Raw genomic sequence first — 21,631 nt, forward strand, 5'->3', positions numbered from 1 at the left:
GCCTGTGTCTATCTCTGTGCAGCGTGCTGACAGACATGGGCTCAGCAGGGAGAGGGAAGTCTCAGAGAGAAGAGCAGATGTAGTAATGTCAACGTGCAACAGTCTGCAGCTAAAGATACTGCGTAGTTTACCTGTAGCCTGCAGCTGGACTTTCGGAGACACCGTGGCCACTGCCAGAGAGTGAGATAACGGAGAAACTGAAAAATCTGCCTGCTTCCCTGAAGTCACCTGTGCAAGTTATGTAAACAACTACCGACAAAGCGTGTGGGCGCCACCAGGGACTTCATGGTGCATTCAGGTGCACCTCGTAAGACACTAAGACACTCAAGCTGTTGTTGTACCCGTCTGCCATCTAGTGGCTGTTCTTTTTATTCCTTGACAGTTTGTTTTCAATTGACTAATGAAATAAGTTCTTTTCATTACATTTTAAATAAATTATTTAAATTTGACCAAATGACCTTAGTGTGGATTAACAGACTATTATTTAATTATAAAGAACAGCAACCAAATTAAACTGGATGAAATTAATTTACAGGTATTATAAACTGAGGTGAATTGTAAATATTATGTAAAAGTTTTTTTCTGTAAAATAAGCACCTGATCTCAAAGAATCGGAACCGATAAATTTGAAACGATACCCAACCCTAATTGGCTGTAATTCAAATGCAGATGCGCATGCATGTCAGTGGAAAGTCCTGCAGAAAACGTTGCTATTCTAGCATTGTCAAGAACTGCCTACACTGCAGAGCAACCCAAAAAAGAAAAACCTTTGTTCTTACATAATCTGGGTCACGCAACAGTGATATAACCAAAAGATGTTTCCTGAAATTCATTCAAAACTTTTATTTGTTTGTAAAAGTAATAAATAAATAAATATTTTTAAATTTGACTGAAAGAGACAACTATATTGTTATCGCAATTATTTATAATGTTTATTGATCCCCAGTGGGGAAATTACAATTTACACTTTGTTAGAAATCACTACACACAGGCCTGAAATACACACATGCTCAGGACCTATTCATGCACAAATGGAGAGATGTCAGAGTGAGTGGGCTGCCAGTGCTGGACCAGCGCCCTGAGCGGTTGGGGGGGGTACGGTGCCTTGCTCAAGAGCACCTGGCAGTGCCCAGGAGGTGAACTGGCATCTCTCCAGCTACCAATCCACACTCTGTACTTTGGTCCGTACTGGGACTTGAACCAGCGACCCTCTGGTTCCCAACCCAAGTCCCTACGGACTGAGCTACTGCCACCCCAACACCCCTATTTGTAGGACAATTAATTGTACATCAAAATTCGGAAAATTTCGAAACATTTGTCAATATTAAAATGTTGCTAATAGTTAAAGTAACCTTTAGCCAACCGTCGCCAAAGGCTAACTGCTTTTGTAGTTGCTAGAGCCTAGAATCACAGTATGTCATCTCAAAGGGGTTTATAGGACCACAGTGTTACCTTTTGGTCATGAAGCAATGCAGCACATTCCCTGTGAGATTTGACTTATTACACAAATGCCTTACCTAATGTTGAATGATTAACTGATATCAAAATGGAAACATTGCACTGCAGTCCTTTCAATCTTTGATTTTCTCACCTCCTTAGCCTGTTTCAGTTCTAGTGTTCACCAGATTTAAATGTCTTATACAAGATGCCTTTATTGTTCTTCTTCCTGTTAATACTTATCCTGTCTACTTCTTCCTCCACCAGGCTGTGATTGGGTCTTGCTGGACCCCTGCTATGTGCAGACAGATGACGATGTAGCAGGATGGAGGAAGCTATTCAGCACCCTGGGAGTCAGAGACGGTCTCATCATCCGCAAAGAGAGGCAAACACTCACTGCTAAAGAACTGGTGAGAAGGACATCCCTGAACTGTTACCTCAGCTATTTAGGAATCATGCTGTACTCATGCTGCAAAAATGCTATTATACCAGCACAAAAAGACCAGACCAGGGTTGTGACAGCCCCACCTGTGAGCCTAGATGATAAAAGGCTATGGATGTGTTGTGTAAGGCAGAGTTTGACATAACCAATGGCCCAATGGCCTGGGGCCAGTAAAACAGTATGTCGGGCAAGTTGATTGGCCAGTCACTGGCAGTGCTATTGTTTGTGCCAATCAAAGTCACGAGTCAGTTCTTTGAAATTTGATGCTAACGTGAGGTGCAACACTATCTAACGCTGATTAGAAATGTAGTTCACTTATGTCAACAAACTACCACCGGCACCCACCACAAAGAGTCCACACATGCTTTGGACCTTCAGTAGCGGCTACAGCAACTCAAACCCAACCAGTCCAGAGCTGCCTGCTCTCCTCCTTCGCTGGGAGCTAGCTAGTAATTTTAGTGTACGTCGTGGTCCCTCGCCTCCACCCCTCAATGAGCTCTCGAGTATAAATAAAGGTTGAATGTATGAATGAATGAGTTGCTGCAGCTTCAACTCGAACTCAGTTGCAGCTGCTGTTTGCTGCTGTCCGCTCTTCTCCCAGTGAAGTAGTCTCCTAGAAGCTGGGATTAAGGCGGAGGGACCACAGGGTGCACTAATAATCACTAGCTAACGTTAGCAAACTGCAAAGTAAGTGCTGTGTTCAAAGTTGTCGGAAATTTTACAATCATTTCAAAATGAACGCTTAACGTAGCACAGTAAACATAGCTGGGGAATATTCAGGTTACTACAACATGAACACGAAGAGGAAACACACTTGTTACCAGATGGCTGTTATTTGAATAAAATAATTTTACTTTAAATATCTGATATTTGCCTAATCAGCATGTCTTCTCTTCATTGTGTCAAATGAGCTATGTTGCATAATTTAAGAACAATAACATATATACCAAAATCATATCACAAGAGTTATCAACGATTGCTCTTTTTTTAACCAAAATACACTATTAATTCATGATGACAATCATTGACATTGGAAGTTTACGAAGAGTGAGTGAAGGCAGCAGTTTCATGGCCTTGACACAGCGAAACTCACTCTGGCCTTTCAACGTAAATTAAAACAAGCAATACTGTATAATAACTATAATTTATTCAACTAAATTGACTGAACTCATATTTGTAGATGCAGAATAGTTTTTTTTGTTTTTGTTTAGATGAATCATTACAATGTATATTAGATTAATAAATTTAACAATTTGAAAAAGTGTTGTTCCCCTTTTTTTCCCGGGCCAGTTAAAATATACAAGGGGCCAGTGGGGGAAAAATGTTATGTCGGACACAATATTTACTGGTTGCATGGACACCAGAGGCAGAACACAATCTTCCTGAAGCATGCTGCATTAAAAACTAACTGTGACTCATCATGAGGAATAACATAGTGATTAAAGGATTAAGGTATTAACCATTGTGAGTCACACTAGGACTAGAAAGACAATAGCTGCTTTGAGGATGAGCAGAAAAAGCAGGTGACTGATGGGACCCATCAGACATTCCTGATGCCTGTTTTAGCCTGGGCTACAGCAAGCAGGGATAAAATGTGGATTTGTCATGACACCATCAGTCATTGTGTGACTTAGGCTGCCTTCATGTAATAAAGGAACAATTGTATTTACTTTATTCCTGTTTTTGCTTGGGAATTAACTCTGATACTACATATCAATTGCAAATGAATATAAAGGAATAGACTCTTCTTCTACTCTTCCCCCAGGCCTCCAGTCCCTGGTCAGTAGAAAGTGCAATGTGGCACCAAAATCAAGGAGAGGGCTTTGTGCTTGATGACTACCCCTCCGAGGAGTTTCATTCCCTGGCCACAGCCCAGCTGCCTGGCCACCTCCTCCTGCAGCAGAGAATGTCATTGCTGGAGCTTCTGGCGACAAACTGGGATACAGGGTAAGACACACACACACAGTCCTATGTTATGTTCTGTTGAGTGTCCCATTTGAGAAGCATGTGAATTCACTAGGTGTCTGTTATATTTAGGAAACCCTAATGGCCGGAGAATGGCTAGGTTAATGGCTTTGGGGTTAGTCAGGGTCAGGTAGTAATCCCCATCATTTTCACTGTAGCCGGTAAGTGATTACTCAGGTCAAGTGATGACATTCTTTAACAGTTAAATGTTATTCTCTCCCCGAGAGAAAAGCAGTGTCACATCAGCCTTTGTTTGGTTTTAACGTCGACAGAGAGATCAGTCTAGGGATTAATTCATCTGGATTTAGTTGCTCTTAGCTCTGACCAATCTCGTGAGTTACTGTTGTATGCTATATAAATAAAGCTGCCTTTGCCTTGCCATGCCTTGTTACATGGGGCATTAAGATCACTAAGGCTACGTTCAGACTGCAGGCCAAAGTAACCCAAATCCGATTTTTCAGACAGTGTGAAAAGCCCAAGTCACATGGCATCCGATCTTTTCCAGTTATGATTTGGGCCACTTTCAAATGTGGTCCAAATCCATTACAGGTTGGATTTAAAAATAATGTGACCTAAGTCTAGACTGTCAGATTGAAATTCATGCTACTCTGACATCCCGGAAGATGCGTCTGTATATTAGTGAATACATTTTTCTTACCAGTCCAAACACTTAAATAGTTCTTATTTAAATCATTATGTTTTAAAAGTTGTAACATGCACTAATAGCCCGATCCAGAGCTATTTAACTATGCATAATGAACGCGTAGAAGCAGACCCAGGGGACTGCGCCCGGCTAAGCCGCCCTGCACTGCAGGCTCATATGACGGTTCTCCCGAGTTACTGTAGCTGTATAATGGATATAATGGCTATAATTCATCATTTTGTACGTATGTGAACAGTCAGTCATAAAAATCAAATCTGGCAATCAATTGGAATAGAGTATTAAGGCCTGCAGTCTGAACGTAGCCTAAACTACAACTGAAGAGGTTGTGATCCATACATTGTAGCATTGTGTTGTTGGATCTCTGAAGTTATATGATCAAATATTAACCATATCTTGTCAAAGAAACTTTATCATTGTTTGCTGAGAGGGGTTTGAAAGTTTGTATTAACCTATTTCAAACATTATCTATAATCACCTTTCCTATTTTTGCAGACATCGCTACTCTCAGTACCTCACAGCTCAGGTGATTGACAGTGATGGACAACCGATCAAAAGCACCAAATCCTCCTTCTACCACTTCTTGTGTTGTCTTGAATGGGTACCAGCCTATCGCCCCATGGAAGGAGAACAGCAAGAGAGAAAGTACCTCTGTCCAAACTCAGTCTACCTGACCTCACCTGAAGTCACCAGCCTGCTGGGGACTCATGTCTGTTATGTGAACATAGACCCCAGCGAGTTTAGCAGAGCTCTTGGTAAACATGTATTCTATGGTGTACATCTGTTGTTCATAGCTCAAGTTATTGGTTATCCTATATTTGCTGCAGGCTATGTTTAGTCTGTTACATAATGGACAATCTGTGAGTCACTGTCTTTTTCCCTCTTTCAGGAATGAGACAAAGTATCTCAGTGGATGATCTGATAAACTACCTGAAGAAGTGGTGTGTCAAACCAGAAGCAGATGACCAGGAGCAGAGACTACCTGAGGATGAGTTAGAGGGGGCGAATTTCACTTCCACAGTTGAGCACATCCACAACGTCTACACCTATCTGCATAATAACTGTCCCCAGAGCAGCCTGAAGGATTTGTTCCAGCGTACCCCTGCTGTATTCATAGAGTACAACAGGTACGTTGTTGGGTGTATCAGCATACTTTTTCAGATTATTGTCTACATTTTGTCCCTTAACAATTTAAACCTTGCTCCCAGGCGAAATGAGTGGTGTTCAGGGCGTTTCTACCACCTAAAGGAGGTGTGCTGGAGTGACCCGACGGTAGTTTTCCAGCGCTACAGACTGCTGACTCACGCACCAGACAGCCCTGTCCAGCAGCCCAAAGTCCTGGCTCCCTTCTACAAACCACTGGATGGCATGAAATTCTTTTTCACCAAAGTAAGCTCACATAATTTTCCTACATGTATAAAATGTTTGTTAAACTCAATATCCTGTTTGATTTACCTTTTTTAAGACCCCTTAGTTACTGTTGCTTTCTGTCAAGCTTTTCAGAGGTATACAAAACCAGCTTTTTATCTCTAGGCAGTAACTGTTAAATTTGCTGAACAAGGTCTGTTTTTGGCTTGAATAAATACCTCCAATTAACTCACCCCAGACATGATGAGCAGTGTCTCTGCAACCTCAGGGTTTCCTTGTCCTATATAAAGGAAGAGTATAAATGAGCTACACCTGATGCCCATTGAAACCTGATTAGGCTCACTTAAGGTGAACTTATCTTTAACATAGTTTTTCCTGCATACCTCTATTACATGTAACGTTAGACAGCCAATCACCAGTTTCTGGCGTTATTAGGTATTGACATTTGGCATTGAATGACGAGGCATTTTTCGATACTCGATACTAAGGAGGCAATTTAGTCGGTGCCTAAAAATCGAATTCGGTACCCAGCCCTACTATGCAGGTTCTTCTTCTGTCTCTGTTGTTTTATTAAACTGTAATCCTACTGTTTGTAGCCAATTTTAAAGGTCCAGTGTGTAACGTTTTTAGTTGTTCATTAGCAAAATCTGTGTTGCCCGTTCACAAACTTGTCCTTTTTTCATGAATATTTACCACCACCATCAATTCCATGTATTCCTATTGGCTTGAAATTTGCGTTTGCATGAACTGGGGTAGACGCTCCATATTCATGCGCCATCTTGAAATACGTTAGCCGGTAAGGGACATACAGAACATACTGCTCCGCCTTTCGCGTTTTCGCTGTCGCATGATAAACTCACAGGTGCTGCTTAGCTTCTCTTTCCAGCTCTCAGCGAAGGCGGTCGCTTTTCTCTCCCTCTCCCTCCCAGGCCTACCCTGCTTGCTATCTTGTCTCGTGTTGTCTGTTGTTAACTTTTTAGAGACTCTCCCTGCAAGGCTCCACAAATACCCAAAATCGTGGAATTGATTAACTGGTCTCTCAGCGCAATTGACACCGTATTCTCGAGGAGGAGCACTGGTTCGGGTGAGCCAGCATGTCCTGACGGGACGTTTGCTGCGGGATATACGATGGACGGCTGGGAGAAATGGCGTGTCGTGTGTCTGTCTGCTCTTTCCGTGGAGGACGTTGAGGATATCTACCTATTTGGAACCATGATAACTGGACTGCTGCTGATTGGAGGATGCTTCGCTCTGGTTTATCGTAAAATTGAAAAGACTTTGGTAGCTGTCCAAAGCCCAAGCAAGCTGAAGCTGTTGAGAAAGCGATCAGTTTGCAAACTGGGACTATTAATCGCGTGATGGAAAACAACATGGTAATGACCCGCGGCTTGGATACCATCATGAGGAAGGTCATGGATTTGGAAAGAAAAATTGACTAGTTGAACAGTTGAACAGTTGAACAATAGAATGAATGTTTAAATTACAGCAGCCATTCGTGTAGACCAAACAAATTTAATCTTTCGGCTCCCTTATCCTGAACGGCCTTGCCAAGGCCGTTTCTTGAAACAAACAGTCACCCTGTTGGAGCTCTGCAAGCGAGATGCTCTTGGTTCCTCCCCCGTCTTCCCCACTGCCTGCTGATTGTCGTATCGGTTCTGAACTGTTCAAGGGTGTCACCACGGCAACGTGCTGTGTTATCGCTATAACATTCTGCGGACTGGGACACTAGTCGGACTGCCGGGCTGTGCGTTTCTCAGCAGGCCAAACTCCCCCACCCTACCCTATACCCCCAGTCCCACACCTTCGCCGCTAAATGTGCAACTGTACATTTATGTTATGTTATGTTCAGCAGTGCAAATGTACTGTTTGTGTGCTTACGTGCTGAGGTGTTTTTTTCCTGTTCCCACACTGTTCTTATCTTTATGAGGATAGTCTGAGAGTTGCTTTTTTTTCCCTCTCCTCTCCTCATGTCATGCTGTATCTGTCCTTGCAAGAGTTAAGAGAGAGTTGTGATGGCGCCGCATATGGCGACTCGGTGTGTCTGTGCGTGTTGCTTTAATGTGACATGCACCTACAACACCAGGACAAATTCCTTGTGTGTGTAAACGTACTTGGCAATAAAGCTTTTTCTGATTCTGATTCTGATTCTGCTAATGCTGCTAATGGTTATCGTCGCTTCCCGGCCCCGGCAAGTTTGAAGAAGGAAACGTGGAGGACCACACGTATTCAAAATCCAAATATCAGGAACAGGAGTCTTCTTCTTCGCCCAGAAAAAGAAAAAGGATATTGAAAAGAGCAAGAGACCGGCGTCATCATAAAAAAGCGTGAAGGCTACCGTAGCTGTAATACGTACTTTGAACTGCGTGGCGCGAGAGAGTTGATTGCAATATATGATCTCAACGCTAGATGGGAGAAATTCCCACACATTGGACCTTTAAGACTAAACTACACCATTACTAATGTACACTATGCATATATCTGTGATTACTGATCGTATGTATAGCTGCTGAATGTGGATCTCAGTCCCAATATGAAGCAGTATGTTGGCTTGTTGGAATTGATCCGTTCATCATCTCCCATACCAACTGCTGAAGTGCTACAGGATGTGTCGGTGCTCTATGCCATACTTGGTAAGGACATTTAGATTTCCAGTCTTTTGCTCCATAGCGTGTCTCACATTCTAGTGACTCACAAATTTCTTTACTTTTTATGTCCCATTCAACAAATGTTAGGTTTCCTTCTTGACTAGCTTGATTTGTTACAGCCTGCCTGTGCTCCCTGACTTTAGATATAATATAATATATTTTTGTTTTTGCAGCTCAAAAGTGTAAAATTCAAGTATCTGGTGACCAGGAAAACATCCCTCAATTCAATCTCAATCCCGACTACTGCTCCACCTTGAAGGGTGAGTAATGCATACACATTAGGCCAGTCTAAAAAATTTTCAAATCGGTTTGATATTAACCAGACATACCAGACCGGTATACCTAATGTTACGACCAGAACGACCATTAGGAATGGCACTTGACTCAGCAGCCGCTCCCGAGTGGAACATAATGAGACTAAAGGCCTCTTTACAGTCGCCGTTCCTGACCTGTCACGTGACAATGTCCCGTCAAAATGACGTAGATCTCGCTGGCGCGCCAGGATTTAAAGTGCGCGACTTCTTCTAGTTCGTAGAAGTCGGTAGCCTTTCCTCAGTTGCGACACCTCTGTTCAGAAGAAGACTGCAACTAGTGTCGCGACCACCATGCGTGAGTATAAATAGTTACGGCGCTCCCATGACGTCACACTGTCACGTGACAGGTCGGGAATGGCAAGTATAACGGACGTTTAAGAAAGCCCATTAATGAGTGTAGCGAATCCAGTCCACTTGCTGGCGGTAATTCACCTCTAAGCTAGTTTGCCAACCACCAATAAACACTATTTAAGAAAAAGAAGCAGACAGGGAAGCTGCATCACTTGCTGTGTCCACTATGTCGCCTTAGAGAGCACACACTTAGCATACATCATGTTACTCTATATCAATTGTAGACCAGAAAATGTAAATTTCATGTAAATTGGATGTTTGTCACATAAGGGTGACTTCATGTTGGGTTGCACCACCTGAAGGTTGCTGTACAACCTGACCAATTTTAAGGCCAGTCCCCAGAGCAGATAAATGATCAATTTGATTTGCACATCGTCATTCTCCGGTGCTGATAAGTCTAATGAATTTTTAAGAACAGCTTTAGAATAGGAAAATCTGTCCTTTAATGGTCTGCCTCTTAATGGCACCCTGTAGAGTTTTTGACTACTTGTAGCGTTATGGAGCATCATGTGCACTACAATGTTAAGTGTAGATCCCATTTTGTTTGTATAGTGCACCCGCACTACTAGCATTAAGCAGAAGGCGCAATACACATCCTGCTGCCAGCTTTAAGTTATTCCACTCATCAACAGTTAGTGGCTACAACATGAAAGAAAGAAAGAAATTAATTTACCAACAAAGACAGTAAAGACGAAGCCTGCTAGCTAGTAAACATGGACGTAACACAATGCAGGATTTAAAATATTTCCAACATTAGGAAATAAATACATGCTTGACAAGGATACACACACTGTGTTTTGGTAAGAAACACTGAATATAAACATAACTTTGTTTCTTTACAAGAAAACTAGACAGGCCACCTTCAATGATCAAGGAGCAAATGGGGATGGGCATAGTGGGGGAAAAATACTAAAAGCCTTCAACTGACCCAGGCTGTCCTTTTGCCTTATGTCCAGGTATGGTGTCTAATAAGAGGGTCTTCCCCACCAAGGATAACATCTGGGTGAGTCTGGCAGACAAACCCATGATTGCTGACAGCAAGGAGTTGGAAAAGATCTTTAAACCACACAAGCAGATCTGTCTGCTCAACCTGCCACCAGCAGAGAAAAAGACTGCTCCCACTGGGAAGTTTGGTACGCTGCTGCAACATTATTTTTTACATATACTTATCAATGTTAGATTTATACTTGATTACTTTTCACCATACCCAGTAGGAAGTATGCCCAAAACTACACCCAGTTTGAAATGGAGATTCTGAATTTTGTTGTATATTTGCCTGCCAGTTCAGACAGTGCCGAGAGAACGACCTAACACCGTACTTGCCTTCAACGAGATGGACCGATCTTTGTTTCTGGAGATCTGCGGGATCCGTCAGCTGTCCCAGTGTGTCAAGACTGAAGCTCAGACTGAGAACCTCAGACCCTGTCCGTCCATGCAGGCCATGGTGCACTCTGTGATACCCTACATCCAGAGGTTCCTGTACCACCACGACGAGCTGGCTGAAGTCTATTCAGAACTGATTGACAACAACATTAGAGAGAAAATCAAGCGACTGAACTTCGCACAGGTCAGAAAGTCACACCTAGTTGGTTTAGAGTAGTTTAAAACCTAGAGGTAGTTCCTTTTTGGTTGGTCTACTAAATACATATAATTGGACTGAGTATGGGAGAATCTCCAATAATCATACCTATATCTATATAAAGGAAATATATTTATCATTGAGCTCCTATCAACAGCAGGTACTTTCTCTTTCCTACATACTTGTTTACAGGTGGGTAAGCTGTACATTCGCTACCAGCTGGATGTTGCTGACAGTGATGATGGGGCAGTGGAGGTGCAGGATGTTATTTGTCTGCTAAACAACGAGAAAGATCTCTACATCCAGAAAGATCACCTCTCGGCCAAGCTGGACGTCTGCAGGTTTGTGTGTGATGGATAGTCCAACTCTCATTCTCATTAGAGCGGTCCCGAATACCATTTTTTTACGCACACTTGTTCATTTACCTTCATTAAATTGCCTGATGACTACACCAGACTGCTAAAGTAGAACCATACAGACTTCTACACATAGGACTGCTTGGTTATAACTTGACTCAGCCAGACATTTCTCTTTTTATGGATGGTTTTTGGATGGCATAGCACTGCGTTCCAATGTTTACACGGCATAAATTAGCCTAGCGGCTTGCAGGACTTTTCCTCTGCTCATAGCTTAACCAAGGTGAACTTTAGAATGTATGCACGCTCTTTTCAACCTAACATTTTTTAATGAAACAGAGCAGCTAATATTGGTAGTGAGAGCAACAAGTTAGCCGACTCCAGAGTTGTGACTGCACCTTTCTCTCTGCACCACACAACTGTTTGTGTGTGTGATCTCTGTGAATCAGAGCTCCAAGGAGAAGAGAGAACCACGGCTGTAAATGACAGCAAAACGAAATAAAGACTCAAACTGAGCTGAAATTAAAACACTTCACAAACAGGCAGTTATTTTTAAGAATTATGTAATTCTACAGTTTCGGAAATAAATAAATAATTAAAAACGAATATCTGAATATTCGGGTTAACATACCTACATGTGTTGGTCAAACAACAAGAACATCATTCATCTTTTTTTAACCTCCATTAAATCAAGAAAAGTTCACGGAGAAGACACACCTTTTCCCACAATGCTTTAACACATTCCTACCTGAGAACTTGGTTAAAGCAGTTGAACAGTGCTTAAAAATGTCAAAGGTAGTTGAATATGATTGTATATAAAGTAGACGTGAAACAAGTTTTAGCATCAGTACCAAAACTCTGGTATCCTGTTGGCACTAGTATCAAAAGAATTTGGATGGATGCAAGGGATGCTGATTCTCATCTGATATCACAGATAATTTGAAACTGACCTTATTAAGCGGATGGGATATATGCCAGATGTGACCCACCCACATTAAATACTTTTATTTTTTATTCATAATTAAATTCTGTATATTTGCAGGTTGTTGTAACTTATTCATTAGCTGCTGACTTAGAGTCCCAGGTCTTATGTTACTGTGCATAAAATTTGTAATAACTTGTATCGTCAGATAGCCAGAGCTATTATTAAGGATTAGTTATCGGGAGAGAAAGTTTTTAATGGTACTTAGTCTTATCAGTCAACCAACCAATCAATACATTTTTTATTGTCATGTGAAATCATATAAAAAACTATTTCAGTGAAATGTAATCTGTCAGTTTCTTCAATTATGCATTATAATACTCTTATAACTTATATGGTTTGGAGCTGCAAATAATAATCAATTAATTGATTAGTTAACAAATTTTTATATTAAATTAATTATGAAATAAGTTGCCAACTATTTTGATAATTGATTAATTGGTGTAAGTAATTAAAAGAAAAGTTAAATTTAAGTATAGGTTTTGATTCCAGCTTCTTAAATGTGAATATTTTCTGGTTTCTTTACTCCTCTATGACAGTCAACTAAATATATTTGAGTTGTGGACAAAACAAGGGAAACCCTGATTGACAATTTTGATACTCACTCCTGTATATATTATGTGTGTGTTTGAATCTGTATGTCCACACAACTTATCTTGCTATATCTTGTAATCCTGATTGTATGTATGCGTGTTTCAGGGAGCTGGTGAAACTGTTCTGCACAGAGAGCAGCCACAGAAAAGAGCTGATGCATTTCCTGAGCGGTCTGATAACCTCTCTCAATGTAAGTGATATATATATATATGAAACCACCGCTGGTGGTTTTATTTCAGTTAGCCTAATAGCTGGTTTGATTTGCATTGATATGGATCTTAGCTCAGTTAGCTATTAGGCTAACTGAAATAAAACCATGCCAATCTCTAGGTATGGTGAAGGGTATGTGATGATGTGGGGCTATTTTAATTCCAAAGGCCAAGGGAACTTTATCAGGATGCATAGTATCCTGGATCCATGAAATAACTGCCCTTAATAAAAATAAAAATCTGCCTTCCTCTATGGGAATTTAACATAGGGGTATGTATAATTATGGCCCCTGTATTTTAAGGAAGAACATTTATTTATTTACAATACATTATTCATTCACAAAAAAAATCGGTGTCCTTAAAAGGTCGGATTTTTCCTCATTTCTTTAATTAAGGCATTAAGATCAATTTCCAAAAGATAATTTTTTTATTCCTCTTTTTAGTCAACTTTAGCATGGGTATGAATACTTATGAGCAGCACTGTATATATATATATATATATATATATAGTGTGAATATGGTCCCTTAAAACAATGATCACTACTTAGGTCTTTGCTCGGTTACAGTTTTTCTTCCAATCATTCTCTTTTCTGTCAAACATACACACTTACTGCTACCACCACAGAGCTGACTGTAGCTAGAACCTATAGGCTATTTCCCTGTAGGGAATCGCGTTTATATAAAATGGCAACTTGCTCGCATCTCTGTAGAGCATTGCAGCAGCAGAGACTCTGCAAAGTCAGAGTTAAAAGGTTAACAAGGCTCACATCAGGCCTCAACTTTGATCCCTCTCTGTTGAATATCATATTTTGTGCGGTTTTCTTTGTTCAGCAGCTTCTTTGAGACATGCAGCAGAACTGGGCTGCATTGTATAAATAATATTGAAATCTAAATCAGAAACAGTTTGATTAGGTTCTATGTCTGGATTTGACAAAGTAAATAAAATGGATTTTTTTGACTGAAAAGCACACCCATTTAAAACACAGGAGTCCAATGCAGACAGGAGAGGCTAATACAGATCTGCTTCTCTAGATTCAAGGTTGGGAACATCGGCCCTTACTCTGTTAGCATTAGAATCTGAAAAGAGAACCTCAAAATCTACACATCTCTGGTCTTCAGAAGTTCTTTTTGTAAATCCCGACTGGATCAGACTAGCATGTCAATCCTCAGTTTCTGTATGTAGTACTTAAATTCATTATCAAAATGTGATGTTTTATAGACTCAATAATAAAAATTCACTATTCTCGGAAGGCATTAAGAATCTCTTTTAATATAATATAAAACAAATGTATAATCCTACATCAATATTCGATATTACATATTGTCACCACAGTCATTAACTCTGTTTGTGTGTGCAGGACCAAGGATCTTTAAAGAGATTCTTAGGCAAGGAGGACATCAGAGAGCTGCCTAGTGAGGAGGAGCTGTGGGAGGTCCCAGAGCCCCCCAAACCAGAGATTAACCTAGAGAGAGGTAAGGTGGGCACATACAAAAGAGGAAGCTGAAACTGTGGCTCACTAGAAAACCTGTTATCTTCTGGTGGTCTCATTCCAGTATAGAATATACTGGAATGATTTTCTAATGAAAATGTCTTTCTTTTAAAATGACTCCAGCGAATCAAAGAAAATGAAGGAATATTGTGCTTGTACTGTAATTCATTGATTATCCTGCAATTGCCACTTTTCTACAATAGTTACATAGTCTTACTTAAAGCCTTTGCCCACAAAACCAGTTAAAGGAAAGATCAGGTGTTATTAGGATTGTGTACCGAAACCCGGTGCTTATAAGGCACCTAAACAACCGGTACCTACCGGACGGAATAGCAACGCAGAATTCGGTGCCTCATTTCAGTGGCACTGAAATAACTGCGCTGCTCTCTGATGTTCCGAAACAGACGTTAACAGCAACAGAAGCATCGCTGTACATGACGTTAGTTAACGTTACACTTGGCAGCAGGTAACGTTAGCCTACCGTTAGCTAGCAGCTGGATTAAACGCAGTTAAAATGCTGACAGCTGATGTTAAACTGTGTAAAGTGTGGCTGTATTTCACTGTAGAGGATTCCAACACCGGGACGTAGCGGTCTGCTGCTGCTGTGTTACAACACAGACTGTGGGAGCCTCGTGGTGCATTCAAAGTTGCTGTAAAATACCCTTTTCCCATTTGGTGGTTGTTTTTGTCGTTTAACAGCAATTTACTGGTGAAATAAGTTGTTGTTATTACATTATTAATAATTTATTTTAATTTTTGGCAATTCCTGTGGCTCCGGCTCTTCTTTTTCTAAACTTTTTTTTTTTTTTTTTTTAAAGTATCGGTCCAGGCACCTTTTTAGACACCGGTACCGTTTTAAAAGTATCCTTTTAGCACCAGTATCGGAAAAAAAACAAACGATACCAAACCCTAGGTGATATTCTATATTTTTTCTCTTATTAATTATGAAGAAAATAACGTGTTTGTCCATCTCTCTGCTTTGCGACCCGTCCGTTTTTCTTCTGAAGGCATAAATCTTTAAAAGCCGCTCTCAGTAATTTCCTAAAACAGGTGTAGCACTGTAGCATCTGTGGTGCGCAAGGAAGGAAGGTGTACATATGTGGGATTGAGTTTAAATGTGTGTGTGTGTGTGTGTGTGTGTGTGTGCGCGCGTGCGCGCAATACTTGTACAAACCATCTAAAAGACTACAGTGCCCAACTGTCTTAGGAAAGTGTTAAATAAAAAATTAAACTATTTGTAAGTTGTTAAAGATTCTTCAGTAGGAAGCAGAAATATCCATCAATATTAATAATTAACCATCAGGCTGTTATTGTTTTAATGGATTTGCACCATCTCCATTAACATGTCCTTGACTATTGTTAAAGTATACACAATGTTAGGGAAATGCACATCTGTAAATGTGCGATAGAGTCACAGTTTGATGCTGAGCATCAGCATGTAGCAGTGCTATAACTGGAGCATGAGATGAATTCCAACAACACTGCTGCTTTCTCTCAGTCTGTGTTAGTGATATCTTACATCTGCAGTTTCTCCAATTCTCTCTGTGACACTTGCCCCGATTTCCATTATCATTTTATAACATTCAAAGTGTTTTTTCTCAGTCTCAGCCTTGCAGAAACCCTTCAACACACACATGCTCGCACGCACACACACACACACACACACACACAAACGCATATAGATAATTGGTGTGTTTCTCACATATGCTAATTCAAGTTTGTTCACTGTTGTGTGTGGCAACATAAAAGAGCAGCTGTTGCCAGGGCTCAAAGAGCGTGAGGAGCAGATCCCTCACTGCAGCAAAGAGCACACACATACACTCGCTTTCTCTCACACACATACAGGGATTAATATGATCAAAAGACGTTTTCATTACAGATCTGTTATGGCATAACAGCACTGAACCAGGAATCATTTCTTCTTTGCAACTTGTATCCAATCTTTTCTTTTTCTGCTTTGGTTTTAACTCATTGAAAATGTTGTATGTCAGTGCTATCAAGAAGTTACTCCTCCATCAGCTCCCCAGAGGAGCCTTCTCGCTCCGCTCAAGAGGATGAGGAACAGACGCTGGTTTGCTGGCCTCCTCGAGCATCTATACTGAATACGGGAGCCAGTCGCACAGGTACATTGAGAAGAAAACGGTTGTTTCAGCATGGTCATTTCTTCACAATGGGAAACTACATTGTTCAATTTCCACAACTTTTATGTACCAACAGGTCAGGCAGATAGTGGTGTGGTAGAAGCAGTCATGAAGATGTGGCCACCTCCAGCTGGGCCTAAAGACAGAGAACCAGAAACGGACGGCGCTGCCAGAGGAAGCAGCCATGTCATCCCCCAAAGCCCCAGCAGCAGCTGCTACGACGGAAACCAGCCACTCAGGAGCAGCAGCAGACCTACAGATCAGTCTGGCCTTCAGAGAGTCCTCAGCTCTCCAGGCCAACCTAACCTCTCACCACGGCCTCCAGGTTACACATTCAACACACTTCTGTCTTCTACTGCCCATGTTCATACTAGTTTAGAATTACTTGGAAAATCCTGTAATTAGGGGGTCCAAGCAGCGCAGCTCACTGCTGGAGCCTTCTTTGGTGCGTGGCGTAGGTGGATGCAGAAGCTCCATATATTGTACTGCTTTCTGGACCTTTGCCAATCACATGTCTGAGTGATAAACCCACAGAGAATTACCACTAACTATGCAGTTCCTCTCAGCTATCACTTTAACCTCTTTTAGCTGATTGTATTGTTTATCTGGGCCACAAACTCATCAAGTGGCCAAAAAATAAATTACTGCATGTAAAGGTGGATTTGCTCCATAACTTTCACATATTAGAAAGTTTGTCACCCAGCATATATCACAGAACTGGTTAATGTAGAACTACTAGCTATTGCTTGTTGAATTTTGTGGTTAGTAATATATGAAGAAAAAAAGAAAGATGCTATAATCACACTAAACAAATCTGCACGTAGTGGCTTAATTCATACAGAAAATCCTTTGTTAACTTCTTCTGTATGGTCTTGTCTGTCACTGACAGAGTGCAATCAACAGAGTGAGACCACAAAGTCTGACAGAGGTGAGAATGGAGAGGGAAGCCTCACAGACTTCACACCAACACTGAGTCCTCCAGATGCACATCCTGCTGAAACAGCCAGCGACCAACCCGCTCCAAACTGCCTGTAGGCTTCTTCTCCTCACCCAGAACAATCTGAAACATTTATGTAGAACACTAATGTTGACTTTTACTGTTGCTCAATACATATCCCCAAATCCCACTACCTTCTTTTCCTCTCTAAACTGATCCTTTGTCTCTCTATCAGCGTCATCCCTGAGGCTGTGGTGCTTCCCAGTATGTTTCAGGGGGCTGCAGAGACTCAGCGTCCTCCCTTGAGCCTGCACTTCCCTCTCTGGAACAAAGACCAGCCTCCACAAGCCACTCTGGAGGACATGGAGCTCTCCTGCCAGAGACCTACCACCGTCAGTACATTCGTTACATGTGATGGTTTGTCAGAGGTTGAGTGTTGGCAGGATTTTCTAAATTGTACTATGCTTGCGTAGGTGGTGTTCTCAGATGACCAGATGGACATGTCAGCGATCGGTGAGTGGGGGGAGCAACTGGTCAACACTTTCCTGTGCCACTGGAGAGACGGTGGCTACCCCGGACGACCCACAGACATCCTGTGGTGCAACCAGAGCGGAGAGAGCGGCCAGCCCTACGACTTTAAGCTCACTTTTGGACCTGCAGGAGGGCCGACGGTGGTGTACGTGGAAGTGAAGTCAACTATAAAGAAAGAGAAGTCATTCATCCAACTCTCTGCCAACGAGTTGGACTTTGCACTGAAAGAGAAGGAGCGCTATCACCTATTTAGAGTGTACAGCGCAGGAGATGCCCAGAACGTCCGCCTGTGTCGCATTAAGAATCTTGCACAGCATCTCCACACCAAAAACCTGGCACTTTATCTGTTTGTATAAGTCCTTTGTAAGTTTGTGGAGATTTTTGCACTGTAGTAACTCACACCACAATGACAGGCCAACATGTGTATTCTAAAAGCATCTCATGCCTTTTTAAGTACAGTATATCTACACTGATTTTAGTTGTTTTTAATGTGCCTATGATACTAGAGTGTATGTTTTTTGAGTTATTTTGCCTGCTAATGAGAAAAAAAAATGCACATTCCTTTTCCATTTTCCTGTCGAACATAATTTTATAGCTACACACAGCTGTGTGTTTTTTGGTATGTGTACAATTTTAATGGTTTTTAGTGGTCAGTGGACAAATTGAATGTTTTTATTTTTTTATTCCCCCTACCTCACCTTTTCTCTAGCATTCCTTTGGAATAAAATACTTTTTCTGTCAGCTGAATGACTGAATGAGTTTGACTCATGGTAGTGACACACCTAGCCTGTTTTTATTCATTAAATAAGCTTACAGACCATTCTAGGCATTATTAGTAATGAGGGATTCTGTCACCTTAATCTCGCTGACTGATGAAGTGATTATAGCTGAGGGTTAAGTTAAATAATATGGAAGCAGAGCTGACTGGACAGGTCCCCCACCAGCTCCCATCCCTAGTAATTACACTGTCACAGTGAACAAGCTGTACTTTTGATAGTGCAGACACACATCTATATAATGCTCACATTATAGCAACTCATCTTTAACCACTTGCAAGGCTCCATTGATACAATTATGACCCTTCCAAGAAAAGTCCATCTGACATCCTATCCAGGTCAAGAACAACAGAAACCGACCAAATCTGAAATTAGGAAAAAATACAGACTGTGGAGTGGTAACAATGCAGAGAAAGTAATCCATCATCATACTGTGTTAAAAAAGAAATTTCCTGCTTCTTATTTTTCTGGCCTCCGGTGGTAAGTGAACCACACTATTGGAGCCACAGTCTATGTACTTGCTGTAGAACGGTAATCCTTGCAAAACAGGAAACTTATTACCCATGTGATGAGTGTTGGTGGAGAGATCAGAAACAGCCTCTGGGGACAGCACCTCCCTATTTTCATCCTGTGATGCAACCTCTTGGTAACCAGAGGGCTGTTTTCTACAAAGAATCAGTCAAGGGTAATGCGCCACTGAGAGACAAAATAGTACTAAATAAGCCAATTGCAGCTTACTTCTGATCAGGGCAAAGGTTATTAAGTGTAAAGCTCATGATAAACAGTGCAGTATCCTACATAGAACTAGTAAAATATAATGTCTCAATAGAGAAAATGAACAAAGGTATCACTGTTAACTTGCTGTAGTGTTGTGGACCACAGAGTTGAATATTGTACCAATGTTTTGTTAGAGACACGGATACCGAGCCACAGTCATGAGACAGAACAGAGACGACTACCAGATATTTGTTGTTTCACCCCAAAAAAACAAACCGTATTAGTTAAGGGACTTCTCTTGCACTGAAAAGATGCTTCTAATGTACTGGATTTATGAGGCATTCAGGTACTGCTTGTAAACTCCAGCTTCAGAGCTCTGAAGTCATAATAGTCAAGAAGTGATTTTGGATTGAAACCAAAATGAAACCTTGCGTATTTAAAGTTCTGTAAAGGTATGCACCAGATTTAATTAGATTATTAACAAAACTGTTTTTATCTAACCTTTATTTCAGCAGGCAACTAGCATTGAGGTTGGAAACTTTTTTTAAGATAATTTGTTGGACATTTTAGGCCTTTATTTGTATAGGACAGCTGAAGACATGAAAGGGGAGAGAGGGGGGGAATGACATGCAGCAAAGGGCCACAGGTCGGAGTCAAACCTGCGTCCGCTGCATCGAGGAGTAAACCTCTATGGGCACCTGCTTTACCAGGTGAGCTAACAAGGCAAGACAACATTATAAAAAGCTGCAAACAAAACAATGCAAAGTCAGATGATAGTTAAATAGATAATAATTATAAAAAAAAGACAAAGTATGCTTAGAACAGGCTCAATTAATAATGGAGTCATTTACCATGGAAGTTTGCAATTGTATTAAATTCAGCCAGAGAAGTCTTTCACCGGTCTAAATTCATTTCACTGACTGTCACATGTTGTTTAAAATCAGTTAAAGTGATTAATCAAGCCAAATACTATTGAGGCAACAACTTCTATTGTCTTTCTCTGAACTGTAACAATGTCCACAATATCTATTGGCTTCTTCCTTAGAAAAGAACATTGTGTTAAGTGAGCTTCGATTCCAAAATGTTAAAGGTGAACGGTAGATTATGAAGTACATCTTTTCTACAGCTATACAAAAGAAACTGTCCTTCCCCAAAAGCGCTCCCATATGTTGTTGATAAAGCAGATGATTCACCTTAAAGTTAATAGTGACGCCAACCTCTATTGGCACAGTAGTAATCATTGTGGTAGCAAAGCAGAAAGTAATATGACAAAGTATAAGAGTGCCAAACAATAATAATAAACAGTGATTATTTTATTTTTTTACTTTATGGAACAAACGCAGGTACTTCACATTCAGTGTAACGTGTGTAACTGGAAGTGAAGTAATGTCTAATTGTAACCGGGGGTTCAATAAGGCTACAGTAGAGAAGCAATGATATGATACAAATAAAAAAAACATTCTTTTCCTTTCATGGCCCAAAATTGTTTGTTTGTTAACTACACAAAAATGGCAATTTAACTACTTAAAGCACTATACAAATACGAATGTAGTAGAACTACAAGCAAGCTACTGTGAAATGTAGATACACTAGTTTAATTAGGCCTACATGTAAGCCTAGTTGGGAAGTAGTGAACTGAAATTAATTTCAAATCTGGTGAACTTTGTCCCCAGAAATCTAGTCACAGACTGACTATTACACAGTTGTGGTTGATAATGGCAGGAAATGAAGACCTATAGACCTTTTTCACAGCAGACATTTTGACTTGTCATAGTAGGAAAAGCACAGCTGAAATTGATAACCTTAAGATGGCTCAATTCCATCAAGTGTCCCAGTAAGCTATTTCAGTGAGTCAGCCTGCACAATACCAGGGCCTCTCCTAAGTGGAATGCTGCCATCATTAATGGTTTTGAATAGACCTGTGTTTTTCCTACTATGACATGTCAACATGTCTGTCGTGAAAAAGGTCTATAGTAGTGTAGCATTTAACTGAAACCCCTGCATCTCTTGAATATTTCCAGCTGCCCCTGAATGCAGCATAGTCTGTACGGAGACAGCGAGCAGCGGCGGCTACCGGCGGAGCAGCGCTGCGATTGGCCAGAGCGGAGAAGGGGGAGGGCTTTTCTCCCTTCTCCT

General features: G+C 41.0%; 1 protein-coding gene across 5 annotated transcripts in view; it reads left to right on the plus strand.

The window, feature by feature from the left end:
* wu:fj29h11 (protein NO VEIN) overlaps positions 1-18,760 on the plus strand; it is a 62,953-nt gene extending 44,193 nt beyond the window's left edge. For 4 of the 5 annotated variants that reach the window (XM_031291132.2, XM_031291136.2, XM_035997304.1 and 1 more), the window contains 17 exons: positions 1,705-1,847; positions 3,645-3,826; positions 5,001-5,260; positions 5,395-5,632; positions 5,714-5,894; positions 8,377-8,503; positions 8,692-8,778; positions 10,140-10,316; positions 10,467-10,750; positions 10,955-11,103; positions 12,800-12,884; positions 14,262-14,376; positions 16,385-16,516; positions 16,611-16,859; positions 17,424-17,565; positions 17,707-17,863; positions 17,945-18,760. In XM_031291132.2, the coding sequence (XP_031146992.1) occupies positions 1,705-1,847; positions 3,645-3,826; positions 5,001-5,260; positions 5,395-5,632; positions 5,714-5,894; positions 8,377-8,503; positions 8,692-8,778; positions 10,140-10,316; positions 10,467-10,750; positions 10,955-11,103; positions 12,800-12,884; positions 14,262-14,376; positions 16,385-16,516; positions 16,611-16,859; positions 17,424-17,565; positions 17,707-17,863; positions 17,945-18,358 (3,122 nt within the window). In that variant the 3' untranslated portion in view covers positions 18,359-18,760. Of the gene's footprint in view, positions 1-1,704; positions 1,848-3,644; positions 3,827-5,000; positions 5,261-5,394; positions 5,633-5,713; positions 5,895-8,376; positions 8,504-8,691; positions 8,779-10,139; positions 10,317-10,466; positions 10,751-10,948; positions 11,104-12,799; positions 12,885-14,261; positions 14,377-16,384; positions 16,517-16,610; positions 16,860-17,423; positions 17,566-17,706; positions 17,864-17,944 lie in introns of all 5 variants that reach the window. The other variant, XM_035997305.1, reaches the window with a different exon arrangement.
* The last annotated feature ends 2,871 nt before the right edge of the window (positions 18,761-21,631 follow it).

The sequence above is a fragment of the Sander lucioperca genome, chromosome 22, assembly GCF_008315115.2.
Source record: "Sander lucioperca isolate FBNREF2018 chromosome 22, SLUC_FBN_1.2, whole genome shotgun sequence".
Lineage (NCBI taxonomy): Eukaryota > Metazoa > Chordata > Actinopteri > Perciformes > Percidae > Sander > Sander lucioperca.